This window comes from Neomonachus schauinslandi, chromosome 14 (genome assembly GCF_002201575.2).
Source record: "Neomonachus schauinslandi chromosome 14, ASM220157v2, whole genome shotgun sequence".
Classification (NCBI taxonomy): domain Eukaryota; kingdom Metazoa; phylum Chordata; class Mammalia; order Carnivora; family Phocidae; genus Neomonachus; species Neomonachus schauinslandi.
In genome coordinates, this window is record NC_058416.1 from 52974734 (window position 1) to 52995088 (window position 20355).

At 43.3% G+C, this 20355-nt stretch overlaps 1 protein-coding gene across 6 annotated transcripts in view; it reads right to left on the minus strand.

Moving 5' to 3' along the window:
* Nucleotides 1-20355, minus strand: part of DLGAP1 (DLG associated protein 1) — a 313149-nt gene that overhangs the window by 13167 nt on the left and 279627 nt on the right. For all 6 annotated transcript variants that reach the window (XM_021686214.1, XM_021686213.1, XM_021686218.1 and 3 more), the window contains one exon: nucleotides 11393-11814. In XM_021686214.1, coding sequence (XP_021541889.1) covers nucleotides 11393-11814 — 422 coding nt within the window. The remainder of the gene's footprint in view (nucleotides 1-11392; nucleotides 11815-20355) is intronic.

Consider the following 20355-nt stretch of genomic DNA (forward strand, 5'->3'; position numbering starts at 1 on the left):
AGTGGTGATGTCCAGCAGACATGCTGGGCGGGACGCTTGCCAAGCCCCGTCACCTACACTATAATTCACCTAGTATACTCCTTTTCCAGTCTTAACTTTTCCTCTCAGAGTAGTGTACTGGAAAGGGCATAGGTGTGCAAGTCAGGAAAGCTACTTACAAGGGGCTGATCTTGGGAGTTTATGGTACTCTCAGACTCTGTTTTCTTTATCTGTCAAGTAATCATAATACTATCTTCATAGGATTGCTGATTATTTAATGAAACGATACACAAAAATTGTTAGAATGTAGCAGAAATGGTAACTCCTCTAGTCTATCGACATTCTTCAGTTCTTGGGAATTTACCTGGGAAATTAAAAGGTGGCTTTGGCCAAAATAGGGAATTATTTCTCCTGCTAATCATACTCCAACCTCTCTCTCCAGTAGTGTGGACTGATTGATGTCCTCTTTTTTTTTTTTTTTTAAGATTTTATTTATTTATTCATGAGAGACAGAGAGAGAGGCAGAGGGAGAAGCAGGCTCCCAAGGAGCAGAGAGCCCGATGCGGGACTTGATCCCAGGACCCCAGGATCATGACCTGAGCCGAAGGCAGACGCTTAACCATCTGAGCCACCCAGCTGCCCTTGAATGTCCTCTTTTTTGTTGGTGGCTTTCACTCAGGCAGATTTAGGTGAGTGTCAGTAATTTCTTTGGTCTGTGTGTCTAAGGCATCTATAACAATTATTCAGGGGCCCAGATTTTCTGGCATAGTCTGGCATAGTTCCCCCACCTATCAGAGCTAGAACAATGGCCAACTGGTTGCTGGGTGATAGAGATACACAGAGGAGACAGAACTCTAACCAGTGTTAGACACTTATACTACCCAGCTGGGGCCTTGTGCAAAAAACAAGCTCACTGCAAAATGAAGGGCCAGAACCCTCCTCAGGAGAAGCAGCTGTCCTGCAAAACAAGGTCCATCTTGAGGTGCAGAGCATGCTGGGTAAATCCTGCTAGCCTGGAGCACTAGTTGCCCATCTCGTGTTCCAAACAGTGTTTAGTCATGTGGTTCAGTGCCATTCTAAACCCATAATCTTCAAACTCAGCTGATTTTTCATTGCTGTTGATTAGTCCTTTGAGGTGATCTTTGTTATCACCCTCTCTGATCCTTCCTTTCTGACTCTTACTCACTTGCAACTCAACCCTGCTTCCTCGTCTTCAGCAATAACCTTGCCTCCTATGTGATGAAGAAAGCAGAATCAGGCAGGAATATTCTCAATGTTCTGCCTCTCCTACTACTTGTCTAGTCCCCTAAGCCTCTAAAGAGTGTGGGGGTTCTCCATGATGGGCAAGCAGCAGACCCTCCTGGTTACTTGAATAACAGAGATGTCAGGTGCCAAGAGAGAATTACTTACGTTCATTCCAATGTCACCTCGCTACGACCAGTACCTGCCCCCACCCTAAAGACTTTCTATGTTCGTTCCTCCCATCTACCTGTGTCGTTGGCCTGATTCCCTCCTAGCTGCTCTGAGAATGTGCTCTCTATGTCTGTTCCTGTCTCTGCAATCTCTGCCTCTCTGTGCTGTAACACTACCGGGGATGCCTGTGAGCATCCTCCCATCTCTCCCATTCTGAGGGAGGGGGGGAACTCCTCCCCAATCTCAAGGTCCCCTCCAGCTAATATAAAATTCCTCTTCTTCCTTGTCCTGGGCTGCACTGTGTCTTCCCCAAATTCAAATGCTGAAGTCCTAACCCCCAATACCTTATAATCTGACTGTATTTGGAGATAGGGCCTCTGCTTAGGGTAATTAAGTTAAAAAGAGGTCATCAGTGGGGGTCCTAATGCAATGTAACTGGTGTCCTTATAAGAAGAGATCAGAACACAGAGGTTAGACCAGTTGCCAGCCAAGGAGAGAGGCTTCGGGAGAAACCAGCACCTTGATTTCAGACTTCCAGCCTCCCAAACTGAAAATACCATTCTGTTGTTCAGGCCAGCAGTGTGTGGTACTTTGTTATGGCAGGCCTGGTGGAGTCATACCTTCCTGAGAATGCTCTCCAAAGGATGGAACACCTCTGCTCCTCTACTTCCTCAGCCACCATTTGTCTCCCCACCCTCTGCCGCCTGGCCTCTCTTCACCCTCCTTCCCCTGCCAGATAGCTCTGCATTTGGCACCAAGGCCCCCCCACACACAGTCTCAGGCTCTGACCCTGCATTCCTTGTTCCTTAGGGCTGTCTCTCTTCACTTCGTAAATGCTGAACACAAAATTCAGTCCGGAGTGCGCTTCCTGTCTTCCCCCTGAATGTGCTCATCACTCTCCCGGTTTCAGCTATTTTGGAAATTTGTTTATGTTTCCCAAATTTGTAACTCCAGTGTATATCAACCCCTCAAGCTTCAGTGTTGCATAGCTAAGCAGCCACCCAACACCTCTTGTCTCCCCAAATCATATTTCCCTTAGGATTTCCTAGTTGATTACCATTAGGGCGACAAGGCTTCATCACCCCATCCACAGTGTGGCTGTTCTCCCTCCCTTGCCAATCCTGGAGGTTTGGTTTTAGTAGGGGGACTAGAGGGTCTTTTCATCTCATATAATTTCCATGCTTAAGACTTTTCCATGGCTCCCTATCATCCATGGGGTAAGCGGGGAACTCTCTTCAATGGCTTGCAGGCCAAGGCCCACCTGTTCAGCTTTACCTCTGCCCCTCCCTCAGTGCTCTGGGTCCCCAGCTGCCCAAATCTAAAAGCTGTCTCTCTTCTCAGTGCCTTTGCTCAGGCTAAACACCAAGCTAGGGATGCCTCCTGCCTCCATGCCTCCACTAGCCCATCCCCCACCCCCATGCTCAGATGTACCTCCTCCGGAAAGCCCTATCTCCTTTCCCCTCTCCCTCCCCATTGCTCCTCAAATTCCCTATGCATAGAGCTGTCTCTGCCCTTTCCACACTCTTTCCAGCGTGATCTATTTATCTGTCTGACTTTCTAACAGACCTCAAGCCCTTCAATGGCACACACTGTGCCCATGTAATTCCTGGTATCTTGTTGAAGGAATAAGTTTTGAAACTAACCAACGAACTCATCTACAAAGTTTATGTTAACCAGAAAAATAAATTAGCCACAGCATTCCAGGCCTTATGCATTCTGATTCTTTAAGGTTTTACCATGCCTAGCATCACTTTTTAAGTTACAGACCTGACTAATTAATTAGCTAATATAGTCTTAGCTGGGCTATGATTCCTTTTGGGTTTCTGTTTATAATACTATTTGGGCTGATTTAGGCTGACTTCTTTTTACTCACCTGGCTCCCCCCTACCCGCCCCTCCCCCCCCCATTGTATAGGATAAGAGGGAAAGGGGGAAAAAAAAGGAGAAGGAAAAGGAATTTTTTAAAGATCACCCACTTACTTTAAATTCATGTGGATTTGCCACACCAAATCTGTGTGATTTCAAGTTGGGATTATTCATGTAGAGACATTCTTATTTACAAGTGTGTCCTCATGGAAAAGAATTTCTCCAACCAATTGCCCAGCTGCTCCTCAAACACATTTGTGATCCAGACCTACTGTCAACAAAGGGTCTCCATAGAAAACATGGATCTGTTTTATTCCTGGCTGGCAGTGCTTGTTCTGCATTTTACAAGAGTGCATTTTTTTTTGGAGCCCAAACTCAGTGGTTAACGAATAGAGAATAAATTCTCAAGTAGAAATTACCCCATAGGCTAAAAGCTTCCACAGGGTTAAAACACGGGGGGAAATATTGCTTTGTTTGTAAAGAGCAAGTTTTCAAAAGCTCAGCTAATTGAATTTTTTCTCCCAGTCCATACTCAAGGAGTCTTACTCATAAAAAATGGTTATGCTTCAATCCGTATCTCAATTTACATGAGCTATGAAATAATAACATCATACACATCACATAGAAAAATACAGTTCTTGAGCCTTTGAAAGCTGAATGACATGAAATTAGTTAACATTTCCCTTGGTAATCCAAATAACTGAATACTGTGTTTGAAGTCCACTGCAATTATATTCCACATAAATAGTTACTGTTGGAGAAAACCATCGGAGATCTTCCCCCGATCCTGCCCCAGTCCCCCTCTGCAATATCTGCCTCTCTGCAGTGCAGAGGGAGTCTGGAATAATGGCACACCGCCGCCCTGGACAACAGGAGATCCATTGCTGGCCTGGCCTTCACTTTGCCACATTCTCCACCTCTCCATGCCTCTGCACCCTCCTCAGCCTCGAGGCCACTCCCAATGAAACACACCCACAAAAGGATGCTCTGTGATGTCCTTCTGGCATCAAAACCTTCCTCTTTGTGCCCAGCGCCATGCAGAGCAAAGTAAACTGAGCATTCCAGAAGGTTAAATATAAGACACATTATACACGATTTCCTTTTCATTACTGCCACTTCCTCTGTGGTTACTAATTTCAGGTTGGCCAGACCTTAAAAAAGAGACTATGCAGTGCGCGTAAGCACATGCATGAGGGCTGGGACAGGGAGGGAATTTTTTTTTTTTTAAGATTTTATTTATTTTTTTGAGAAAGAGAGATTGAGAGGCAGCATGAGAGGGAGGAGGGTCAGAGGGAGAAGCACACTCCCTGATGAGCAGGGAGCCCGATGCGGGACTCGATTCAGGGACTCCAGGATCATGACCTGAGCCGAAGGCAGTCGCTTAACAAACTGAGCCACCCAGGCGCCCCAGGGAGGGAATTTTGAAGGTCACTTCAAAAGTAAGATGAGAATAAAACAGAAAGGAACTAGGATGCACCCACCTCGCCCTGCTTAGAAATACACAAGGCTTGAGGCAGATGAAATCAGAGGGAGAGCTCCTTTGCTTGCCACCCACAGGCTGCAGGGACACGCCACAGGCAACACTTGGCAGAGTAACCCTGGTGATCTCACCCACAGACAGTCACAATGATGACTGTGCACAGCTTCCGTAACTCAACCTGAAACTAGGCAAACCCCATTGCAGGTTTCATTACCAGCCCCACATTCGCTGCCAAGGCTCACAAGCCTTCTGGGGAACCCAAGGCCAAGTTTCACTAACTTGGATGCTATTACCAGGCAAAATTAAAGTGGAATTAATCTGCCTCCTGCACACGCTCTAGGTTTATCAGTTCATTTCAGATAAAGCCTGAAAATTCCGCATATGAGTTGTCCACAACTCAGGAGGCAAAGATAGATTTCTGAGCACAATCGACCAGTATTTCATCCTAGGGCCACTGAAACCTGAGCCTCTGTTTTTCACCCGCATTGCTAGACTGCATTCCTAGTTAGGAGCATTTGGTTCCATCTGGCCGTTTCATTCCCGGTCAGATAATACCAGACGTATCTATGTAACATACAAGCCACTGTCAAATAGCACTGAGCCATCTCCCAGAGACAGCTGTTTCACACAAGGGCTTCATTGTCTGAGGAAAGCTTGTATCATTTTACTTCAAGTGCTGGGGGAACAAGCATTCTGTCAGCTGCCAGGGCTTGGAGGAAACCTCACTCGCTGTAGATTTTCATTATTTGGTTATCAAGCCAAAACCCTACTATGGACTGTTCGGGATCAACATTTAAAACAAGAACTGAAGCCCTTGCCCTGCCTTTATTTTATCAGGGCACATAATAGCTCCACACACCCAAAGAATGTATGGTTACACTTTGCAAAGATCATCCAATGTTACCAGGCGACCACAAATGCCCCTTCTTCTGCCCCTTGTCGCGCACATTTAACAGCTTCAGGTAAACCAGGAAAGTGTTTTCCAGTCCCGGAATGCCAAAAACAGCGTCCCTAAGAAGCAGCTGTCAGAGTCAGGGCAATGGCATCATAAAACAATTGGTAACTGAATAATTATTTAAAATCGGATGGCTAAATCTTTAAAAAAAAAAAAAAAGGGCGCCTGGGTGACTCAGTTGGTTAGGCGACTGCCTTCGGCTCAGGTCATGATCCTGGAGTCCCGGGATCGAGTCCCGCATCGGGCTCCCTGCTCGGCAGGGAGTCTGCTTCTCCCTCTGACCCTCCTCCCTCTCATGCTCTCTGTATCTCATTCTCTCTGTCTCAAATAAATAAACAAAATCTTTAAAAAAAAAAAATCGGATGGCTCCTTTCATTTTTAACGCTCTAGTCAAGAAAGATGACTGCAACCGCCCCACACCCTAAATCTGGACCTCATGCTGCCATTGAGCGAATAGGTTGTGTTCCTAGCTTCTTTTTTATCCTCCATCAGCACAGAGTATTTCAAATTCAGGAAGATAGTGAATGAAATATCTTCTTATAAGCACGATGAATTACTATGAACATGATGATAGAGTGTTTGCTCCACTACTTTCAGCTGCTGCAGACTTTTTTTGGCGGGGGGGGGTGGGCAGGATTTTTCTTGTGTGGTAAAATATACATCAGATCTACCATTTCAACCAGGTTGAAGTGCACAGTTCAGAGGCATTAAGTGCATCCGCCAAACATTTTTGAATATTTAAGAACTGGGATAATTCTGGGCGCCTGGGTGGCTCAGTCGTTAAACGTCTGCCTTCAGCTCAGGTCATGATCCCAGGGTCCTGGGATCGAGCCCCGCATTGGCCCCTGCTCTGTGGGAAGCCTGCTTCTCCCTCTCCCACTCCCCCTGCTTGTGTTCCTGCTCTCGCTATGTCTCTCTCTGTCAAATAAATAAATAAAATCTTAAAAAAAAAAAAAGAACTGGGATAATTCTGGTGTCCCCCCAAAATAAATTAAGCAAATATGATCAGACTCTTCCTTTCTCAGGGTGCCTGGGTGGCTCAGTCAGTTAAACATCTGCCTTCAGCTCAGGTCATGATCCCAGGGTCCTGGGATCGAGTCCTGCATCGGGCTCCCTGCTCAGTGGGGAGTCTGTTTCTCCCTCTCCTTCTCACCCTCCACCCTGCTCGTGCTCTCTCTTGCTTGCTCTCTCTTAAATAAATAAATAAAATCTTAAAAAAAAAAATCTTCCTTTCTCTTACTCTAAACTACTTCTCCTTCCATGATGATTTTGAAGACTATGTCTCCTGGGAGGGATCTATCAAGGTGTCACCTACATCATATACCTTGAATGTACCTCCTTGTATGGGACCCAAAAACACATAAGGTGGCTTGGGCAAGAGATAGATGTATCCGGGCTCGACTCATTTGTCAAAGCTATTTTTCTGGGTGTACACAAATTTTCTTTTTTTTAAGCTGGTTACTCCGACATTGGCTGTGACTACCAGACAGGATTGGCCTCTCTTCCTCCTTTTTTTTTTCTAATATAAAAAAGAAAAGGCTAAATTAGAGAATGAGTAAAACAAAGGTCCTCTACAGCTCCAGGCCCAGTTATCAGAACAGAATTGTGGTTGCCAAGGAGCCAGGGACAGATATGTATGGAGAGCTTTAGAGGACAGCACCAAGTGACACACAGAATATTATTATCTTGTCAACTGTTATTCATGTTGTATCTGTTCCATCAGACACTTCTGTGTTCTGTGACCTTGGACAAGATACTGCCAGAGAGCTGTTTTGAGGGTAAATAAAACACCTGTCAAAGTCTCCAGCCCACTGCCAGGGGTATTGTAAGGACAAGATGAATATTCTCTCATGTGCTTCTAGTGTCCCTTCTTCCCATGGAGGGTGGCTACAGCTCTCTGGTCAGACACTCACTGATTCGAGTTTGCCTCATTTGAAATTGGCAAGTCTTTGCCCTGGGAAGTTTGGCCTGGGAAGTTATCTCTGTGCTATTTAGAATTCTGGAATGCTGGTAGATTGAAGCTCTTGGGGATGAAGGATAAAGCTTTCAAGTGCTTGTCAAATGGAATTGTGTCCCAAGAGCTGGATGGGACATAGAGGGTTCATCTGGATTATTTGGCTGACCAACACAGAAGTCCTTTCTACCATTTCTGTGGCAGGTGCTCATCTCTCTCTGTCAGATCCTTGCTTCTATCAGAAGAGCTCATCACCTCACCAGGGAAGCTCCCTTCCTACTTTTGGCAAAAACAACTGCTAGTTACTCATTGAGTATTCTGTTACTCTTTGAGGAGGAAAGATTTTGCAAGATAAAATACTTTTGTAAAATAGAATTTCCAAAATATTTCCAGGACTCAAATATATATTCACTGATCCCCTACTATGTACCAGGAACCATCAGAGGGGTGGTGGATATAAAGATGAATGAGATAAGAATAATTTCTGTCCACAGAGAGCTCATTTTTCGGTGGAGGAGAGAGATACATAGACTACTATAAAATCGTGGTGGGAATAGCTGATAGACAACTGAACAGGCTATTATGGAATCACCAGGGAGACACACCCAATTCAGCCTGAGGGGAGGCATTCCGCAGACTTCCAGAAGGTGAGGCCCAAGCTGAGACTTGAAGGAAGAGTCATATTTTCTAGGCTAGATGGCTTATATGAATAGATGTTACTAATTTGAATCAGTTTTGTACATTTAAAAAAGCATACATAAAGGGCATTTACACCTAAACTTTGTGTTAGCTGTTTGATCTACAGTTATAAAATTATATTTGAAAAAATTAATAATTTGGACTTTTCACCACAGACCATTGGCTTTAAAACTGTATTCTAGAAACCCTAGGATCTTTTTGAGGCCAGGGGAGGGGATTGGGGGGTTGTTAGGGACTTTGGTCCAAGGAGCAGTAGAGGCTGAGCAGACAGAACTCAGACCATCACCAAGACAGCTTCACCATTCTTTCTGTTATATTTATTGGTGTTGTGTGTAATTATTTTTAATTAGAAAAGAGGGTTCTGATATTAAAATATGTTTCAAACTACAAAGGAAGACCAATGCCCCAGTGAAGCAGGTTTCATTGCATACTTGCCATCTAAGACTGATTTATTCAGTTCAGTACTTTTAAAGCAAAGTACTAAAAAATACTCCCACCCCTAGTTATCTCTGCCTGTTCTGCAACCATGATCACTGCACCTCCCCCTGCAGGCAGCAACCTGGTAAAATAAAGTGGTAGATCTGAGAAAATGTATCACTACTCTGAAGAAAATGTCCTTCAGGTGTATAGCTTATTAATTGTGGAAACTTCATGTACAAAGGCAGCAATTATTATTCTTTAGAACAAATCTTGTTATGGCAAAATACCTTCATATGGGATAGATTTGTTAAGTCCTCTTCATAAATCAATATTTTAAGTAACATATGAAGTAAAATTCTATAACAGTGAATGAATGCGTTGCTACTTCATGTTCATTACCTCGAGACTTTTCCAATACTGTACATTGCTAAATTCAAAAATGCTTCTCTTCCATCCCAAACACAAGATGAGAACCTGGTTTTCTGACAAAATTTTCACCTTTCAAATACATGTGTTTGTGTCAAAACACATTAACTTGTTTTCATAGCTCCTTTAGCATCACATAAGATTTTCCTAAATTTTTATACAATGACTATCCTCATGCATCATTATAAAGCTGGGTTGAGAGAAGTACATACACTCTTAGATGGGGAAAAAAAAACAGATTAAAAGAAAACAGATGAGCAGCTTTCCTGGATCCTGGAAGTCAACCAGGAAACTAGAATGAGTCCCGAATTAATGAGTTGAAGGCATTGAAATCTGAAAATTAGCTTGTTCTGTTGAGCAGTGCACCAGAGGCTGTTGCTCCTTAGACACTAGCATTTTTCCTAGGAAGATCTAATAAGCTTTGGGTATACCCACAAGGGGAAAGGAGAATAAGAAGATGCAACTGCTAAGACTTCTTACTGAAAATTACCCCATCCATTGCTGCTGGATGGTGCCTCCTTCACCTGTCACCAGGGCAAAAAGCTAATTCTGCTTGTGGATCAAGGAGATTTACTTTTCCACTGCTAAGTTGTTTGCATTTATAACATGAAAGGACAAAAGGAACATTACAGAAACCTACTTATGGATTTTCTGACCTGTTCATAAAGACAACACATAAGCTAGTTAGCCAGTGGATAGGGTTCAGGCAGGAGGAATGAATGCACAGAAGAGCTGAGAGCAAGACACAGCAAGGAAATCCCACAACCTGCTAATTGTTATTTTCCAGACTCAGTTTTCATAAAAAATACTTCCTTTATGGAAAACTCACTTGACGTAATTAGTTTGTTTCATTTAGTAAGTCTATTTAACATGATTTAACGTAGGCTCAGGGTGTAATTACTAAGAAATTATTGATATTTTTATTAGGGATGATAATATATGATGATTATGTAAAAAAAAATCCTTATCAGTGGATACATAGTAAAGTGCCATGATGCATGCCTTGGACTTTAAGATAATCTGGCAAAAACGACAAGTGGGGGAAGATAAGAAAAGGAGACTGGCCCATTGTGTTGGGCGATGGGTACATGGGGGTTCATTGTACTAAACTCTATACTTTTGTGCATGTTTTAAAATTTTTTATGAGAAAAAGTTAAATGATTTTAAAAATAGGCCCCCCAAGTCACATCACGACAATACTCTTGCAGGTGGTTCCCATGCAAAAATGAAGACAGGCTTAAATGCCTACCCCTAAATGCCTAAATTTCTTTGATTCAAAAATATCATCAGTTGGAAGATCCACCACTCACTTAGTAATAGTTTTTCAGAGGAAAACAAACACACAGCATTAACATACACACTGATTATAAACTATATCCCAATTTCAGAATTGTTGAGAATGTGGAAAACATGCCTCAGAATTGAGGTAACCTGGTCATTTTGTTGTCAATTATTTACTTTTTTTTTTTTTTTAAGTAAGCTCTATGCCCTACGTGGGGTTTGAACTCATGACCCTGAGATCAAGACTCCCACCCTCTACCAACTGAGCCAGCCAACCAGCCAGCCAGCTACCTATTGCTGTCAATTGTTAATAGGAATGATTGTGTTAAAAAGCAAAGTTTGAAAATAATGGTGTGCAAGGCCTCCGTTATTTATCTTACTTATTCATCATATTTTATCACTTATTTCAACCCCGCTAAGTTGAAATTTGTGTTAGTTCATTTAGTGGCTGAAGGTTTGCCTCCCTGAATCCCATGAGAGAAAGTGCACGCTAAACGGGTTTATGAATGTTAATAAGCATGGTCTCTACTGGCCTACGCATTATTGGCCTTGTTCTAATACGTGGACCGATGCATTGGGCATTTAATTCCCTGAGAATCAGCGCCCCTTCAGAAATTTCTCGGGAAAGAAGAACAGGTGTAGAAACTGGAGGCCACCCCCACGTTGGGCTTGATCTTTTTCAGAGAAGAAAGGATCTAGAGCTAGCTAAGGCTCTAGATTTTTCTTTCTACTGGGTAGCGCGGGGGCCGGCTAGACTCGCGGCCAGAACCGCCCCGCTGTCCCGCACGTCGCGGCGGGGGTGTGGAACCGCAGCTAGACAAGCGAACCAAGCAGGGAAAGAACTACGACGTCCACAGACGCCGCGTCAGCCCCGCCCGGAAGCGCCGGGTGCGCAGGCGTGCACAGCGGCCATTACTTACTGTCTTCCGGCAGGTTGTTTTCCCGCTCTTCTCTCTCCATCTGCTGGCACCACCCTTCCATGCGGTCCCGCTCTGCCTGGAGAAGCTTCAGAAACCAGTGGCCGTCCCGGTGGCACACTGACCTTTGGACGGCCTCCAGGGGGTCTTCAGTGATCGAGTCAATCCAGGGATCCGGGGGAGGCAGAATCGAAGGGTCAAAATCCGCATCAAAGTCGTCGTCGGCGGCGCAGGCGTGGTAGTGGTTTCCCGAGCCCTGAATGCTGACCGTGGAGGTGCTGGCGTCCCGGGAGAACTGTCTGGCCATTGGGCCAGGGCACGAATTGTCCTCTATAGACTCCAGAGAGTTTTCCAGATTATCGTGGAAGTCCAGGTCGGCCTGTACTGCTGTCGTCACACTGTTGGATCTAGTGAACCTGCGGAAGCTTGGAGGAATAGAGAAAGGAGAGTTAGTTCAAGGCTCTTTCTCGATGCAAAAGCATTTCGACTTTTCCTGGTGAGTATGACCATAGGAGGCCTCATCCTTTCAGTCTGGAGAGGTAGGCCCCTGATGCAAACATACCAGTTGCCGTAGCTCTAATATACAGAATCACAGACCTCTCATTTTTGTTCAATACCATATTAAAGCATATCTAGTGACATTTTAGAAGCAGAACAATGTATACAGCTATCGAAGCCAGTATAATGTCCCATGTTCAACTTCCTCCTCAAGTCTGGGGTGGCTTGAATTCTGGTAGTCAGGTTGCTGAGAAGTGAGGAAACAATTCAATTCTATCTTTGTCTGCATCATTTGCTTAGAAATCGGGGAGACAAAACCAACCCAACCTAGCCCAAGCCTCTTGTGAATCCTGCATAATTACATTTTTTTTTCCAGGGACAGTTCTTACAAGGTAAGACTTTATGAAAACAAACTAAAACGTTATGAGGTTCCTCTTAAAATTAAAACTCCGTGCCCTGGTAAGGATTCACCTGTTTCTTTATCGAATAGGTCATTGTTATCATTTGGGGCAGAGCCTCTGGGGCAAAACAGTTCACAGTTCTAGAGTTCTCTGGTACCATTCTCCTCTGCACCTTTAATTTCCCTTCCCACAGTCCTTGCACCAAGATGATAAAAGACAATTTGTTCACAGATTCAATCTGAGCATTTTATAAGGATATTCATGTAATCGATGTTTCTCAACCAGATGGCTCTGTACATCTCTGGTTGACCCCTACAATGAAGGTCAGAGGGGTGGGGAAGAACAGAGGAGCAGTGAATTCTTTCTCAGACAAGGGGCAAGGGAAAGGTGTGGGCCTGAAGTAATTTAAAACTCAAACAAAACTTCATTGGCTCCTACAGCAGGCAAGTGACAATGACAGAGAATATAAGTCCACTGAAGGAGGCATCATGTGCCTGTTACCCTACTCTGTACTTTTTTTTTTTTTAAAAGGTAACTAACTTCCTGATCTAATATTTTCTTTTTTTTCCTTGTGAAAAAATATACATGACATAAAATGTACTATTTTAACCATATTTCTAAGTGTACGGTTCAGTGGTATTAAGTACATTCACAGGGTTGTGCAACTACTACCACCATCCATGTCCAGAACTTTCTCATCTTTCTCAATTGAAACTGTACCCATTCAGCAGTTCCCCAGTGTCCCAGCTTGTGGCAATCACCACTCTATTTTCTGTCTCTATGGAATTTGACTTCTCTAGGTCTCTCATAGAAGTGGCATCATACAGTATTTGTCCTTTTATGATCGGCTTATGTCACCTAGTATAATGTCTTTAAGCTTCTTCCGTGTTGCAGCATGTGTCAGAATTTCCTTCCTTTTTAAGGCTGAATAATACTCCATTTTACATATATACCACATTTGGTTTATCCGTTCGTCTGTAGATGGACACTTGGGTTGCTTCCACCTTTTGGCTATTTGAATAATGCTTCTTTGGACATGGGTGTGCAAATATCTCGTTGAGACCCTATCTTCCATTCTTTTGGGTAGAAATGCTGAAGAGAAATTACTCTATCATATGGTAATTCTATTTTTCATTTTTTGAGGATCTACCATACTGTTTTCCATACTGGCTATTACCATTTTACATTCTCATCTGCAATGCACAAGTGTTCCAATTTTTCCACATCCTTACCAACACTTATTTTTTGACCTTTTGATAGTAGACATCCTAACGGGTATGAGGTGGTACATTTTCTTTACTGGCTCATGATCATGCCATGTTAAGTTCGTTGATCTGCCAGTTGATTTTCAATTGCTGTTTCTTATTCAGTAGTGCCAGTCTTCCAGGACTGTGCGCTAAACAATGTCAATATAACATTTAATAAACCAGATTATGTCTTTTTTCTTCATTTTCCTGGAACACTTATTAAAGCCAATTAATATTAATACTTTGGTCCATGGAAAAGAAAAAGTGACCAGAACAATACAGGTAAGTTGTTATTTGTAAGACTGTAGAAAGACTAGAAGTTACAAAAAGATGAGAGTACAATCATCACAACAAATCCGTTTTTTTCCCTAGAAAATAAATGTCAAGAAAAAAGGTGGCTGCATTGTTGATCTCAAAATAATCAAATATAGTATGATTCATTTTATGAAGATAGACCAGCCAAAAAAAGCTGGCCCATCTCATCCTTTGCTGTTTTCAAGAAATTACTTCTGTTGAGGGTATTTTACCTGGTCATTTTATAAGTTCTTTAACTCTAGAATGGGCCATACAAAAAAAAAAAAAAGACTCACATAGTGTGAAAGTCTGAAAACCATGTTACAGGTATCATACTAGAGCAAAAGGAAGAACAGTTTTGCTAATGTGATTCTTCCAATAGCCACTTAATTCTTGGCTGCAGTAGGCCTTTCCTGCATTCTTCTTATTCATCCCTCCCCCGCCCACCCAAATGTTAAATGTCATCTCCTGAAGCTCAGCTTTCTTTCCGGACACATATGTGTGAGTTGGATGACTCTCCCTGCAACAGTTGACATTAACACAAAATCTCAACTATGAAAACACTAGGCTTCACTCTCCAAGATCCTGTATTGCCAGGGGCACTACATTCTCCAGACTTAAAGGAGTGCCTTATTGTTTTCAATCGCAGCAAACTTGCCAGAGATAGAGTCTGTTCCACATACAAAACAGAGTGACCTCTCCTGGGCCTCTGTTTTTACCTACACAAAACTGTACCACCAGCATTCCTGACAGAGGGCTCCTGGCTATGAATCTTGTAAAGTATCCACCTTCTTAAGAAAAATTACTTGGCAGTAGATTAATAGAAGTTTGCAGTTTAGTCACCCAGAAAGAAATAAAAGTTAAGTAAAATTAAAAAGGTTTGGGATTAAAAGCGGTGCCTTTGAACTCAGGCAGCCCTGTCCAGGCTGCACTGTTTCTCTCAATTAAGATCCTTAAGCAAGTGCTTTCTTCCACCCAGAGCTTTCAAAGAATGTTCTGCTCTACAAAACGTTTCATGTCTTTCAAGTGCAAAGTTCCCTCTGAGTGAAGAGTACAATCAAGTTGTTATTGCTGTTTTAAAACTCTGATAGGAACACAAAAGGAGTCATTGGATTAATTTCTGTATTTTTAAAAAGAATAGATCAGTTGCTGGTAGATGGTATAAACCTCTAAGCTGAATCCGGTGGCTTACCATTTCCAAACCCACAGTCCCCAGACTTGAAGCTTCTTCGGTACTTCATGCCCTGAAGGCACAATGTGTAATAATTACAACTTCTGAAAAGGACTGGCCAATATTCTGGCCTAAGGAGCAGAAAACCATGAAACCAAAGACTGGATCAACCAGTATGGGACACAATACCTGTCTGTTTTGAACAGCAAGAGGAAAGTCACTTGGTTGCATTCACTTCTGCTATTGCTTTGTGCCCCTCCTTTTTTTAAAAAATTTTTTTAATTTTTAATTTTTTAAAGATTTTTTTCTTTATTTGACAGAGAGAGAGACACGGCGAGAGAGGGAATACAAGCAGGGGGGGAGTGGGAGAGGGAGAAGCAGGCTTCCTGCGGAGCAGGGAGCCCGATGCGGGGCTCGATTCCAGGACCCTGGGATCATGACTTGAGCCGAAGGCAGACGCTTAACGACTGAGCCACCCAGGCGCCCCCCCCTTTTTTTCTTTAATTTTTATTTTACGTAGGCTCCTTGCCCAACGTGGGGCTTGAACTCACAGCCCTGAGATCAAGAGTTGCATGCTCTACCAACTGAACCAGCCAGGCACCCCATGTGCCCCTTCTGTGAAACAAGTTTATATGTGTAATTAGAGGGTTTTCTGCCCCCCTCACCCACCCTGCCGCGACTTTTCTGTACAGCGGGTTACAAATCAACACATAGATGGTATATCACAGAGGCCCTTCTTGTTCCCCCTGTTTGATGGGGCTGCATTTAAACAAAGTTTAATGAGCAAAATGAGCAAAAAACCAAAGTGCAGTCAGTATCTTTAGAACGTCCATGCTTTGGCCTTGTAAGTTGTTCAGCTGTGTGAGACCCAAGGCATAAATTTATCTTGAGGAGATGAACTCAGTCATTCTGTTACTGAACCCTCTGGCCCCTGGTTATCTTCTTCATCCCTCTTATTCACATAATGGTTGCTTTTCAGGGCTAACTCTGGTTTCAAAGGGAGAAACACTAGTTCTGTGCTGTGCTTGCTTTCTTCGTAGGAGGCTTTAGACATTCTTCACTAAGCCTGCTGTCAAGGCTGAATAGATGTGGGATCTGAAAATGCTACTCTTCAAAAGTGCAACCATCTGGGTATTTTGTGAAATGGCACCCTTTAACTGATGCAAAAACCCAAGACGTCTCATTATATAAAAGGTAGATCAAAAGCAAGGTGTGGGGGTGAGAGGAGATTGAGATCCAGAATTAAAACTTTTGAAAAAAGAGATTCTCTCGTTCTTGTCAGATCAGCTTCGCAGTTAGAATAGTGAATGGAGGAACCCAGGCAGGATGCAACCCTGGTCACAAATGCAGGCGGAAGCGGCTCTCCTGCTCCCCATTCCGATATGGTCAGCACTGTCCTCGAGACAGATTGTAAAATGACCTCCAAACAAGCGTCCACTTATTATTCAAAAGCCACCACATTCATCGCTCTTTTACCTGACTGTCTCTTTTTTTTTTTTTTTTTAAAGATTTTATTTATTTGACAGAGAGAGCACAAGGAGAGGGAGAGAGAGGGAGAAGCAGGTTCCCTGCTGAGCAAGGAGCCCGATGTGGGACTCGATCCCAGGACCCTGGGATCATGACCTGGGCCGAAGGCAGCCGCTTAACCGACTGAGCCACCCAGGCGTCCCTACCTGACTGTCTCTTTAAGCAAAGGAAAATAGAATAAGTTTTCTACATAACCACTCTGTCCCAAGTAATTGTAATGCAACTGCCAATTAAAGAAAGGGAAAGAACTGGGGGGCCTGGGTGGCTCAGTCGTTAAGTGTCTGCCTTTGGCTCAGGTCATGATTCCAGCGTCCTGGTATCGAGCCCCGCATCGGGCTCCCTGCTCGGCGGAAGCCTGCTTCTCCCTCTCCCACTCCCCCTGCTTGTGTTCTTTCTCTCGCTTTGTCTCTGTCAAATAAATAAATAAAATCTTTAAAAAAAAAAAAAAAGGAAGGAACATTGATGACAGTGGGCTTGTTATTGCTGGATCTCTTCGGAGAGGGCCCAGCACTTGGCCAACTTCCTTCAGGCCCCCTGGGCAGGTGCTAGTATCCCTGATGGGCTATCACTATAGGAACCTTGGTTAGGAGTCTCAACAAAACATCCTCGAACTGACTGCGCCCCAGCAACTGGAGCCTTAGGTCACTCCTTGACTGTTGACCCCAGGTAACTAACAAAAGCCTGAGAGGTCTCACCCATAATTTGTTTTTATTGTCTTATTTTGGGGTCATATGGAGGCCATAGGCTTGTGAGTCGGAGGATCATTTTTCTTTTGCAAACTAAGTTATCTGTAAAAAACATGTGAAAAGAAAGAAAGAAAAAGAGAGGGAGGGAGAGAAGCCAGAAAGACAGAAGGAAGGAGGGAAAGAAAGTGGGAGGGAGAGTATGGAGGGAGGGAGGGGGACAGAGAGAAGAAAAAAGGAAGGAAAGACGAAAAGAAGGAAGAGAGGAAGGAAAGGAGGAAAAAATGTATGAGGCATATCAGGAATTATGCCAAGTTTCAGGCTTTTACAATTTGAAATGCATGAATGCCACACCTTTAAAACTCAGGTGTATTGTAAGGACTATTTGGCTAGGTCATGGTATTGTTAACTTGGCAGAGAAAAGAAGTCATTTGCCAAATGTAATACTGAGGGTGGGTCCTAGGCTATGCAGTACTCCAAGGAAGCTGTGAGGAGTGGGAATTGATCCAAAGCTTCCAGGTTGGCAAAGGAGAGATGTTTCTGACTGCCAACGGTCTTTCTAAGTCTGTGGTCCCTGAACTGGCTGTCAGAAGATACCTCAATTTGGGCTTCTTGTTTTCACATCCTGCTTAGTTGAAAAGGCACAACCCAAATGTTTATGTATTTAAGTCATTTATGATCAAAAGAGATCTTTTATAGTAGTTGATGTTATGCTAAAAGAGAAAACAATGCTAGCTTTGCACATGCTTGTTAATACCCAGTTATGAAGCCCTGAGCTTTAATGTGTGAAGCAAGGAAAATTTTTAAAACTTAGAATTTTTTTGGAAATAGAGGTAATGTTGGTGAAAAAACAAGAGTCTAATTATCCTTATTCACTGAGGCATTTGTTTCTGAAATGGGGAGCAACTTTGATAATAGCTTGAAGGGGCCTTCAGCACCTGTGACTCAGTGTGTGTGTTCACAGACCTGCTGAAATGGCAGGTGTCATTCACAACCACATTTCGATGCTAACATTTTTTCCCCTTAGCATTAGAAGTGTCCTGACACTTTAGCATTTTGTACATTTCATAATGTACAAAAGGTATACCAGGAGAGAAGGTGATGGCTCCATCAAATGGACATAAAGACAAGAGACGTTTATGCAAATCATCAAAATATCCATCTGCTCCCATTCTCATCCCGTAAATGAAATATAAATGGAAAGATCTTGGCTTTCCCTTTGCATACCCGCTCCTCCAAACACACAGATCTTGCTCTAGACATTCACTGTTACCCAGCTTCACCGATTTAATAAAGGAATGGCAGGCACGAGGGCGGTTGATGAGGAAAGAAAAGAGGTCACAAAGTTATTTACTACCCACTTATTCTAGGAAAAGGTTTCTCCTCTAATTCCCTGGATGCTGAAGGCAAATAGTCCTTGCAGTAACACTGACTTTCACTTGGATGATCTCTAAAGATCCCAGCCAGTTAAGAAGTAGTTTACAAAGACACAGATAAAAATATTAAGGGATGCCTGGCTGGCTCACTCAGTGGAGCATGTGACTCTTGATCTTGGGGTTGTAAGTTCGAGTCTCACGTTGGGTGTAGAGGTGCTTAAAATCTTTTAGGGGCTCCTGGGTGGCTCAGTTGGTTAAGTGTCTGCCTTCGGCTTAAGTCACAATCCTAGGGTCCTGGGATGAAGCCCTGTGTCAGGGAGAGCCCTGTATCAGGGGGCTCCCTGCTCTGCCCCTCCCCCTGGCCCCCACTCATGCTCTCTCTCTCAAATAAATAAATAAAATCTTTTAAAAATAATAAAATAAAATCTTTCAGGGGCACCTGGGTGGCTCAGTCAGTTAAGCGTCTGACGCTTGATTTCGGCTCAGGTCATGATCGCAGAGTCCTGGGATCAAGCCCCTTGTTGGGGTCCCTGTTCAGCAGGGAGTCTGCCTGAGATTGTCTCTCTACCTCTGCCCCTTGCCCAATCCCCTGCCCCCACTCGCTCTCGCGTGTCCCCCCTCAAATAGATAAATCTTGTAAAAAAAATCTTAAAAAATTAATATACACACATCAGAAAAATAGCATTTTGGAATTTTCCTTTCCAGAAAATTGCTGTTAGACCAGTAGTTTCTCTCTATGCAACCACTAAAGACAGATGTCAATTTGACAGTGTTAATAAATAAGCAAAAATATATAATTTCAAAGCCTCTACTCTGCCTACCATTTTCATTTGTAAAGACTAAAGGTGATTGCTTTATAAATGTTCCAAAATTTATCATAAATATCTACCCTTATAAAAGGTAGCTGAGTTACAAGAGGGACGGGTAGCCTGAACCTTTATCATAGACTTATCCACACTTCTCTCTTGTTTCTGAACTACAGATTAGGACAGCAACACAGCCACCTGGGAAATAGGACAATAAGCAGAAAGGCAAGACCCAGGAGATTAGGCCTGGACCTCAACAAAGAATCTCTATCTAGGTATAATGCTACTCTAAATTTGAGGAAACACTGCTGGAATGTTGAATCAGAGAACTTACATCTAAAAGAGGCTACTGATGTTAATTATATCCAACTCCCACATGGTAAAGACAGAAAGGTAAAGGTACTTTCAATTTGGATCTCATGACTGGAATATTTTTCCCCCAAGTCTTCAGTACGTTCCCATACATTCTGTGACTTTTGAGCTGGAGAGCAATGCTCAATAACAGGGCTCATCCCACTTGTAGGCCAAATAAAACCTATATGGATGATTTCTGCTTCTGGCCAAGATGGAGTAAGAGTGACTGAATTTATTCTTCTATTTGAAACAACTAAAAAAACCAGGCAAAATGTATGAAAAAAGTATTTTCAAGATACCTGACATCAGTCAATGAAGAACAGTGATCACTGAGATGTGGGAAACAAACAAGGTCTATGATTGCCCATGTTTACTGATTAGAGAAAGTTTCCAGGCAGCAGCCCAGGGAGTGGTCTCTGTGTGGTGCCAGCAGTCTTCCTGAGCTGATGAGACATTGCTGGGAGTCCCAGGAGGGCAATGCAGTGGGAGTTTGCAAGGCAGAGTGTGGAGGAAGAGAGAACTGCACAGAGAGAACCCATGGATCTACAGGGTCCTAGTAGAGTTTTTATCAACATTCAGTGCACGGGGTAAGAAACCTACCCACAGCTG